Source organism: Dama dama, chromosome X (genome assembly GCF_033118175.1).
Source record: "Dama dama isolate Ldn47 chromosome X, ASM3311817v1, whole genome shotgun sequence".
NCBI classification, from domain to species: domain Eukaryota; kingdom Metazoa; phylum Chordata; class Mammalia; order Artiodactyla; family Cervidae; genus Dama; species Dama dama.
This window is the reverse complement of record NC_083714.1, coordinates 53,617,735-53,628,616: the sequence shown is the minus strand read 5'-3', so window position 1 is coordinate 53,628,616 and position 10,882 is coordinate 53,617,735. Positions and strand designations below refer to the sequence as shown.

General features: G+C 53.6%; 2 protein-coding genes across 2 annotated transcripts; both read left to right on the top strand.

Annotated features, from left to right (window-relative positions):
• The first annotated feature begins 275 nt into the window (after positions 1-275).
• On the top strand, positions 276-1,040 carry LOC133052342 (melanoma-associated antigen 8-like). Its single transcript, XM_061137161.1, has one exon. The coding sequence runs from the start codon at positions 276-278 to the stop codon at positions 1,038-1,040; it is 765 nt and encodes a 254-aa protein (XP_060993144.1).
• Positions 1,041-9,365: 8,325 nt separating this feature from the next.
• On the top strand, positions 9,366-10,130 carry LOC133052349 (melanoma-associated antigen 8-like). The gene has a single exon (XM_061137169.1). It carries the CDS (start codon positions 9,366-9,368, stop codon positions 10,128-10,130), a length of 765 nt encoding a protein of 254 aa, XP_060993152.1.
• The last annotated feature ends 752 nt before the right edge of the window (positions 10,131-10,882 follow it).

Genomic DNA, 10,882 nt, shown 5'->3' with positions numbered 1-10,882 from the left:
GAAAACTCGGGCTGTACTGACCACACCCTGGGGAGCCACCTTCCTTCCTCCTTCGGGTAGCCAGGGGACTGGCCTCCCAGGAGGAGCACTCCTGTGAGGTCTGAGAGAACCCCTCAAGGGGAGAGCTGTAAGTGGCCTGTGTTGTACCATCCAGGATGCATTTCTTAGCCCAGGTTGCTCACACCTCCTCTCTCCCAGAGGCCCTTGGTCCCCATCTGTACCTCTGCCTCACTTCCGTGTCTTGTTTCACCTCAGGCATTGTGCTCGTGGTTGAGATGAGTGAGCTCAGCAAACCCGAGGAAGACCTTCAGGACCCAGGCGAGGCCCAGGGCCCTATCGAGGTGCCGCTCTTGGGGGCTGAGGTGGGGGAGTCCGCATCCCACTTGGCCTCCTACCCCCCAGCATCCTCCTCCACTCCTATGGAGGCCTTGCCCCAGGAAATTCTGGATAGGATGATCGGTAAACTGATGAAGTTCCTGCTCCTCAAGTATCGAGCCAAGGAGCTGACCTCCCAGGCGGAAATGCTGAATGAGGTCCTCAGGGATAACCAGGAGCACTTCCCGGTGATCTTCAGGGAAGTCTCAGTGTGCCTGCAGCTGGTCTTTGGCGTGGATGTGAAAGAGGTGGACCCAGTGGAGCACATCTACATCTTGGTCCCCATCCTGGGCCTCACTTGCGATGAGATGCTGAGCGATGGGGTGGGCCTGCCCAAGGCCGGCTTCCTGGTGCTGGTCCTCAGCATGATCATGCGGTTTGGAGACCCGGCCCCTGAGGAGGCGGTCTGGGGAGCACTCAGCAGGATGGGGGTGTATGTTGGGAGTGAGCAGTGTGTCTTTGGGGAGCTCAGGGAGCTTCTGACCCAAGTGTGGGTGCGGGAGGGATACCTGCGGTACCAGCAGGTGCCTGACAGCCACCCTGTTTGCTATGAGTTCCTGTGGGGTCCCCGGGCCTATGAGGAGACCAGCAAGTGGCAAGTCATGGCATTTATGCTCAGGGTCAACCAAAGGGCTTTGAGGACCTTCCCATTCCTGTCTGCATAAGATGCGAGGGAGGAGGAATAGGGGGCCTGAGACAGAGCAGCAGCCAGGTTGTTCCTTCTCTCTGTGGTTAAAGAGGGGGTAGTCAGCTTTCTAAAATGTGGGGGCCCGGGCTAGTTGGGGGAACCAGTTTGTAGCATCTTTTGGTTCCTGTTCTCTATGATGACATGGGGATTCATCTCTGTTTTCTTTAGAAATTTTTCAAAGTTTGGTTTCAGAGCAGGCTAAAGAAACGTCAATATCTTAGCTTTGTGAATGATACGGATCCGAGTGTCTCTGATGTTACACAGTTCAAAAACAAGAGTTTTTGTAAGAGCGATCGGAAAGTCTTCCATTTTGTTTTGTGGTCCTGAACAGAATGCAATGGAATCGAAACTAGAAATGTTTTGAAAATGTGAACTTCTGTAGCAATAGTATTGTATGGAGAAGAGTTCGATAATAAAAGTAATCCTAGTGAATTCATGCCTATGGCCTTCTTGTCTGTCATTCACAATAACTAAATGATCTCGGTTAATTGAATTTTCCTGGGTTATTAAAGAAAGTAGCAGACAATCTGAGACCCCTGCTCATTGGCTCAGTGATTCCAAAGACGTATACAGATTCTCTGCTCTGTGGAAGGCCATGTTTACAGTGGCGAGACTAGGAGTAGCAGGACACCCCCACACTTACAGCAATGGTCGAGGAGCCACAGTCACATGAGGTCTGTCTTGGGGGTGAGGGGAATCTCTGGAACGGATCATTGCTGTGAGGTGTCCCTTTGCTTCTTGGATAAACCCCAGAGAGATCTCTTTCTAGGGCAGGCAGGAAGAGGTCCTGGCCTTTGTCCCATCGCTGTTGACCACAGGGATGAAATAGGTGTTTTCTCTCCACCATCTGCTAGGAATCCTAGAGAAATGTGAATCTTGCTCTTTGATATGTGCCCAGTATTCCCTGTACTAGCCCTCTTGTCTCTGCCTTGGGAAGCTGATCACCAAGTACATTGGTATAACAGTTTCTTTGGTATCTGGACTTTATGATTTTCAGTTGTGAGCATGCTCTAGATTTCATTTGGATGAAATGAGTGAAGAGAAGCTGCAAAAGTGGACAGGACCTGCTGTGTGACTAGAATCCTGGGATCTTTGAGTGAGCCGTGCCCAGCTGGAGACACTGCTCTCCACCCCGAAACACACACAGACACTGAAATTGATATACATTCTCCAGGAGGAACACACAGAACAGCACTTCTGAGTGGTTTTCCATTCCATTTCTAATTAAGCTGCCAATTCTCTGAGGTGTCCTGAAAACAAAACAGTTTCCAGAGGGGAGAGGGACAGAGTCTGAGATCCGAATAGCATGAGAAATAAGTACTAGCCAGTAAAGATGCAACATCTGCCAGCATCCCTGTGTTCGGGTGGGTTCAGAAGTGTGGAGTCTGCAGAGACCCAGGTTAAGGCTGTGCCTGGCATCAAAAGGCAGGAGCGACTTCCGGGCCTAAGGAGGTGTTGAGGACATTGCAGTGGGGGTGTGGATGGGTGCAGGGGGCTAATGGGGCAGCTATCCATGCTGAGTACCAGAGAAAAAGGGGAACAGGTGATGTGATTCTGGTCACATATATGGCAGCTGCCAGATAGTCAGTGGATGCTTGGAAAAGCCCCGTGGCCTGAGTTCTTCTCCTGTGAAGCCAGCCGGTTTGAGGAGCCCACGTGTTGGGCTGCACTATTCGCCTGAGGGATGGGATGCAGCTGCCAGGGCCTGGCGGTGATTGCCTCTGTGATGTCGGGACAGGAATCTGTCACACTGTTGCCCCAAGAGTGTCCTCCACTCTCCACTGTAGGAAGGGGTCAGCTACTTTGTGGTCCAGGGCTTGTCCGAGAATGTGCACCTCAATAGGATGTGGGATACCTAATCAGCCAAATAGGATGTTTCACCAATAAAACTAAGAAACTTTGCCACTTAGACCATAGTGGACCATAATGTTAGTCGCTCAGTCGTGTCAGACTGTTTGCAACTCCATGGACTGTAGCGTTCCAATCTCCTCTGTCCATGGAATTCTCCAGGCAAGAATACTGGAGTGGGTTGCCATGCCCTTCTTCAGGTGATCTCCCTGACCCATGAATCGATCCCATGTCTCCCACAGTGTAAGCGGAATCTTCATCATTTGAGCTCCTGGGCAAGCCCCATTTCCATAGAAAACCTGTTAAATTTGGGTATGAAGGAGTGTTCCAACAGGACCCAAGCTGCTCCAGGAAATAGAAGCAAGAGCCACTCTTTGCCTCTGCCCTAGCTGGTCTTCCATGCAAAACAGTACTTTCCTTTCTTGCAGCCTCAACTAAGGTCAAGTCCTTGATTACAATGGCCAATTACAATCAAGATAATTGAAAGCTAATTAAGACCATGAGTTCTGGATCTCCGGGGCCAGGAAAGAAATTGTAGTTCCATGCGTTTCTTGGGCACCACTTCAAGGGAGTGCGACCAAAGTTCTGCAGGATTCCTAGCAGATGTGGGTAGAAAACACCTCCTTTGCCCCTGTGATCAACAGCAATGCGACAAGAGTCAGGACCCCTTCCTTCCTGCCCCAGAAAGAGATCTCTCTGGGCTTTGTCCGAGATGCAAAAGGCCACCTTACAGCCATGATCCATTTCAGAATTTGCCATCACCCCGAAGACACACTGTCTGCAAGTCTGAGGGCTGCTACCAGCCTGCCTCACCTCGACCACCTCCCACAGAAGGAACCCAGGGTCCTAAAGGCCCAAACCACCTTGGCTCAGGCACTGAACCTCGAGTGCTCCTCCTGGAGCTCCACCGCCCTACCTCGTGTTGCCTTGTTCGGTGCGACTAGGGGAGGTCTCTCCACCTTCCTTGTGTGACTGCGGCTCCTAGAACTATGCTCGAGGTGTGGGGGTGTCCTGCTTCTCCTAGTGTCCCCACTCCTAACACCGCCTTTCCTGGAGAAGATACTCTGTAAAGGTCTTCAGAGTATATGAGCTAGTGAACAGGGGCCTCAGATTTATTGCCAGCTGCTTCCTTAAATAACCCAGACAAACCCAAATAAAGATAATTTAGTTTTTGAGAATGACACACAAGAAGGACAGATGGATGAATTCATTGCAATTACTTTTATCGTCTAATTCTTGCCCCATCAATATTAGTGCTTCCCTGGTGGCTCAGACGGTAAAGTGTCTGTCTACATTGGTAGACCCGTGTTCCATCCCTGGGTCATGATGATCCCCTGCAGAAAGAAATGACAGCCCACCCAAGTGCTCTTGCCTTGAAAATCCCATGGACTGAGGAGCCTTGTTGGCTACAGTCCATGGGGCCGCAAAGAGTCGGACAGGACTGAGCGACTCCACCACTCCACCACAAGCTCACATTTCCGAAAAGGTTCTAATTCCATTTCCACTGTGTCCCATTCAGGGTCAAAAAACAAAATGGAAGAGTTTCCAATCTCTCACAAAACAGCAAAACTCTTGTTCTTGAACTGTGTAAGCACAAACACATATTGATCAACCTCATTCTCCAAGCTAAGACACTGAACTTTATTTAGCCTTTTGCAAAAACAATCAAAGCTTGAAGATTTTCTAAGGAAAACAGATGAATCTCCATGTCATTGTAGAGAACAGGAGCCCACAGATGCTGTGCACTGGTTCCCCCAACTGGCCCGGGCCCTCACTTCTGAGAAGGTGACTACTCCCTCTTCAATCACAGAGGGAAGGATTACCCTGGCTGCTGCTCTGGCTCAGGCCCCCTATTCCTCCTCCCTCGCAGCCTCTGCAGACAGGAGTGGGGAGGCCCTCAAAGCCCTCTGTTAGACCCTGAGCACAGACACCATGACTTGCCACTTGCTGGTCTCCACATAGACCAGGGCAACCCACAGGAATTCATAGCGAGCAGGGTGGCTGTCAGGCACCTGCTGGTATTCCAGGTATCCCGCCCGGACCTACATTGGGTCAGCAGCTCCCTGAGTTCCCCAAAGAGACAGGGCTCACTCCCAACACACACCCCCGTCCTGTTGAGTACTCCCAAGACTGCTTCCTCTTCCCTCTGCATGATCAGGTTGAGGACCACCACCAGGATGCCAGCCTTGGGCAGGGTCTGCCCACTGCTCAGCATCACATTGCAGGTGAGGCCCAGGGTAGGGACCATGATGTAGATGTGCTCCCTGGGGTCCAACTGCTTTACCTCCAGGCCAACGACAACCTGTAGGCACTCTGCAGCTTGACTGAAGACCACTAGGACAGGCTCCTGGTTATTCCTGAGGACCTTCTTCAGCATTTCCACCTGGGATGTCAGATGTTTGGCCAGATACTACAGGAGCAAGAACTTCATCAAGTTAGCCACTATCTCATTCAGAGCTTCATGGGGCAAGGCCTCCACAAGGGTGGAGCAGGAGACTGTGGGGGAGGAGGCTGAGGGGGATACAGCCTCCCCCGCTCAGCCCCAGAGAGCTGCACTTCCAGAGGACCCTGGCCTCACCTGGGTGCTGAAGGTCTTCCTCGAGCTTGCTCAGCTCAGTCATCTTGACCACGAGCCTGATGCCTGGGCTCAAACTACAGAGTGAGGCAGGAGTGAGGCATGGGGGCAAATGGGACAGATGAGGACCATGGGCCTGGATGGTGGATAGACGGGCTGTGAATGGCCTCACCTGAGAACCGCACCCTGGTTGGCCACAGGCCACTTGCAGGTCTCCTCTTGAAAAGTGCTCTCAGACCACACAGGGACATGCCTCTGGAGTGGCCAGTCCCCTGGCTACCTGAAAAACGAAGTGAGGTGACTCCCCAGTGTGTGGTCAGCACAGCCCGAGATTTCTGGGACTGACAAGGTAAGGGGATTAGGCCCTTGTGGGGTCCCCTCTGTTCTGGGATGGGCAGCACTTGGTGTCCACTCAGGGCACCCTCGTCACCTTGACTCCTGGCATTGCCTGGACCTCCTCTGTTCACTGACTTCAGGACACGGGTCTCAGATGTCTGCCTTCGCCTACTGCTTCCTAGAGCTCCTGTGAGAAAAGGAGGGGCACCTCAGTGGTATCCTATGGCACAGCCCTTAGCATTCTCTGACAATACAAGGGGTGCAAACTGTGAGGGTCCCTCAGTTGTGTGGTGAGAGGTCCCTTCAGAGCTCCCCTTTAGTGCTTACATTTGCCCTGGCACAACCTGGTCCCTCACCTCTGGGGGCCTGGAGGGAAACACAGAACAAGACCCGAGACTGAAAAGAAAGCGCTGAGGGGCCCCACATGCGGCCGAACCTGCCCAAGGTCTCCTGTGGGGCCTAGGCCAGGGAGGTGTTCGGTCCTCAGCTCCTCCTCATGTCCTGCCTTCCCTCCCAGCACTGACCACAGGGGCGGGGGTCTGCTCAGTCCTCCATTGCGGCTGAGGAGTCCAGCCTCTGCCAACCGGAAGCCTTCGGCTGTTCCTGAAATACCTCACCTCCCGAGGTCCCTAAGCCAGAGTTCAAGAAACTGTTCAGCCCACTCTGCACCCTCCAAGACCCCCTTGCAAGGGCCAAGATCCCTCCCTGTTGGGGTCTAACTGCCTTAGTCCTTCCTTGCATGGGGTCTAGACTCCACGCAAGACCTGCAAGTGCCCCATCTGCCATTTGGAGGTTCCCCTGCTTTCAAGAGGTCCCCAGTCTCTCTGCCAGGGTCATCAGGCAATGCGGCACGAGGTTATCCTGCCCAGGGACTACCAGGCTTCCCTCTGTTCTGAGATCTGGCTACCCTCAGTCCTCCCTCAGGGTCCTCACCTTGATTTCCAGGAGGACCTAGTCTCTGTCCTCTCCCCACCATAGTCCCTGCTCCTCACACCAAGTCCCCAGCCTCACAGAGCTGGATGTCAGGAACTCAGGACAGACCTAGTGTGCTCTTCTCACCCCGAGGGCTCCCAGGGCCGATGGCAGGGGCAGGGATCTCTGGGGTTCCATCACTCTTATCTTGGGATCCCTAGAGTTTTCACTTGGGGTCCCTTCAGCCTTCCCTCAGAGACCTCAACTTTATCTCCAGGTACGACTTCAGATTCTCTCCTCTCCCCTACTAACGCCCCAAACCTCATACCAGGAGCCCAGTCTTTCTGATATGCGGATGTCAGTAAGTCATCTCTCTATACTAGGACACCAGTCTGAAATCTGGATATTAGGAAGTCAGCCCCCCATGCCAGGTCCCCAGTCTCTCTGAGACCCAGTCAGGAAATCCAGCATACGTTCATCCACCCAATGTCCTCCCAGAGCCCACTCTGCTCTTGGGACCAGGGTCCCCTCTGTCCTTCCTCAGTGTCCTCACCTTGACTCTCAAAAGAAAGAAGATCTTTCTCACTGCCCATCTGACGCCCTGACGCTTCTAACAATTGCCTAATGTTTCTGAGATACAGATGCGGAAGTCAGAAGAGGCTGCCAAGCGCTCACCCCACCACCAGGGTGGCCCAGGGCTGACAGTAGGGTCAGGAATCTGTGGGGTTCCTTAATCCTTCCTAAGGAATCTCATCTAGAGCCCTGGCATTCTGGGGATGCCCCTTGTGTTGACCAGAGGCGGGACCCTCACATCAAGTCTCAGGGATGACAGAGGGTGGATGAGCACATGCTGCATTTCCTGACATCTGGGTCTCAGAGAAACTGGGGACCTGGGAAAGGGGGTGTAGCCTCAGGTGAGCAGAGGGAAGATCCCCAGCTCCTCCAGGGTTTCCATTTGAGGACCCTGACGGACGATTGAGTGGACCCTGGACCCAAATCAGAGGAGACCTCAGAAAAGCCTGGAGCTGCTGTTGGTCCTTGGCCGAACTGGGATACGATGAGCCCGAAGTGCATGGTCTCACTTCCTGACATCCGGGTCTCTGACTGGGGACGTCACATATGGGGCGGGGCCTCGGGGGGCAGATTCCCAGGTCCTGCAGGGTTGAAGACCTTGAGGACCCTGAAGAGGGACTAGAGGACCCTGAACCCCTAATCAGAGGAGACCTCAGAGAAGCGAATCTCTGTTGGCAGTCCAGGGCAACCGTGGGGGCAGGATGAGTGCCACAGGCATGAGCTGTCTTCCTGACATCCGGGTCTTCAAGAGACTGGGGTCCTGCTATAAGGGGCGGGGCTTCAGTTGCGGAGAGGCGAGAATCCAGGTCCTGCGCGGAGGCAAGGTGAGGTTCCTGAAGGAGGACTGTGGGCACCCTGAGTGAGGACTGATGGAACCCCACAGATCCCCATCCCTGTAGTCGTCCCTGGGAGCCCTTGGGGTGAGAAGAGCACAGTAGGTCTGTCTGACTTCCTCACATGCGGGTCTCAGAGGGACTGGAGGCCTTGTGAAAGGGGCGGGGTCTCAAAATGGCAGACGCGACAAACGCGAGTCCTGCCTGGAGTCCAGGCTCCATGCGAGGAAGGATTGAGGCGGTTCGACGCCAACCTGGAGGGATCTTGGCCCTTGCAAGAGGGTCTTGGAGGGGCCAGAGTGGGGTGAGCAGGGTGAGCAGTTTCTTGACCGCTGGCTTAGGGAACTCGGGAGGTGAGGTTTTACGGGCAGAGGTGGAGGCTTCAGGTTGGCAGAGGCTGGACTCCCCAACCCCAAGGTTGGACTGAGCAAACCCCCGCCCCTGTGGCGAGTGCTTGGAGGCCAGGCAGGACATGAGGAGGAGCTGAGGACCGAGCATCTCCCCAGCCTAGGGCCCGCGCGAGGCCCTGGACAGGTACGGCCGCATGTGGGGCCCCTCAGTGCTTTCTGTTCAGGCTTGTGTCTTGTTTTGAGTTCCCTTCTACTCCTCCAAAGGGGACCGTCCAGGTCATGCCAGGGGAAAGCTGAGCATTACAAGGTACGCACAACACAACTGGGTGTAATCCGAGTGTCCGTCCCCACCTAGTAGCACAGAAGGCCCAGGGCTGTGCCACAGTATAGCCCTTAGATGTCACCTCCATTTCTCTCACAGGAGCTCCAGGAACCGGGGGGGCGATGGCAGAGGTCTGACGCCTGTGTCCTGAGTTCAGACAGGCAGTATCAGGAGTCAAGGTGAGAGGGTGACCTGAAGTGAACCAGAGGCTCCCTATCCCAGAACATAGGGGCGGGGGTGCCCAGAAGGCCCCAATTCCTCACACTTTTTTGGACCTGGAAAACTCGGGCTGTACTGACCACACCCTGGGGAGCCACCTTCCTTCCTCCTTCGGGTAGCCAGGGGACTGGCCTCCCAGGAGGAGCACTCCTGTGAGGTCTGAGAGAACCCCTCAAGGGGAGAGCTGTAAGTGGCCTGTGTCGTACCATCCAGGATGCATTTCTTAGCCCAGGTTGCTCACACCTCCTCTCTCCCAGAGGCCCTTGGTCCCCATCTGTACCTCTGCCTCACTTCCGTGTCTTGTTTCACCTCAGGCATTGTGCTCGTGGTTGAGATGAGTGAGCTCAGCAAACCCGAGGAAGACCTTCAGGACCCAGGCGAGGCCCAGGGCCCTATCGAGGTGCCGCTCTTGGGGGCTGAGGTGGGGGAGTCCGCATCCCACTTGGCCTCCTACCCCCCAGCATCCTCCTCCGCTCCTATGGAGGCCTTGCCCCAGGAAATTCTGGATAGGATGATCGGTAAACTGATGAAGTTCCTGCTCCTCAAGTATCGAGCCAAGGAGCTGACCTCCCAGGCGGAAATGCTGAATAAGGTCCTCAGGGATAACCAGGAGCACTTCCCGGTGGTCTTCAGGGAAGTCTCAGTGTGCCTGCAGCTGGTCTTTGGCGTGGATGTGAAAGAGGTGGACCCAGTGGAGCACATCTACATCTTGGTCCCCATATTGGGACTCACTTGCGATGAGATGCTGAGCGATGGGGTGGGCCTGCCCAAGGCCGGCTTCCTGGTGCTGGTCCTCAGCATGATCATGCGGTTTGGAGACCCGGCCCCTGAGGAGGCGGTCTGGGGAGCACTCAGCAGGATGGGGGTGTATGTTGGGAGTGAGCAGTGTGTCTTTGGGGAGCTCAGGGAGCTTCTGACCCAAGTGTGGGTGCGGGAGGGATACCTGCGGTACCAGCAGGTGCCTGACAGCCACCCTGTTTGCTATGAGTTCCTGTGGGGTCCCCGGGCCTATGAGGAGACCAGCAAGTGGCAAGTCATGGCATTTATGCTCAGGGTCAACCAAAGGGCTTTGAGGACCTTCCCATTCCTGTCTGCATAAGATGCGAGGGAGGAGGAATAGGGGGCCTGAGACAGAGCAGCAGCCAGGTTGATCCTTCTGTCTGTGGTTAAAGAGGGGGTAGTCAGCTTTCTAAAATGTGGGGGCCCGGGCTAGTTGGGGGAACCAGTTTGTAGCATCTTTTGGTTCCTGTTCTCTATGATGACATGGGGATTCATCTCTGTTTTCTTTAGAAATTTTTCAAAGTTTGGTTTCAGAATAGGCTAAAGAAACTTCAATATCTTTGCTTTGTGAATGATATGGATCCAAGTGTCTCTGATGTTACACAGTTCAAAAACAAGAGTTTTTGTAAGAGAGATTGGAAAGTCTTCCATTTTGTTTTGTGGTCCTGAACAGAATGCAATGGAATCAAAATTAGAAATGTTTCGAAAATGTGAACTTCTGTAGCAATAGTTTTGTTTGGAGAAGATTTAGATAATAATAGTAGTCCTAGTGAATTCATGCCTATTGGCCTTCTTGTCTGTCATTCACAATAACTAAATGATCTCGGTTAATTGAATTTTCCTGGGTTATTAAAGAAAGTAGCAGACAATCTGAGACCCCTGCTCATTGGCTTAGTGATTCCAAAGACGTGTACAGATTCTCTGCTCCGTGAAAGGCCATCATAACAGTGGGGAGACTAGGAGTAGCAGAATACCCCACTTACAGCAATGGTCGAGGAGCCGCAGTCACATGAGGTCTGTCTTGGGGGTGAGGGGAATCTCTGGAATTGATCATTGCTGTGAGGTGTCCTT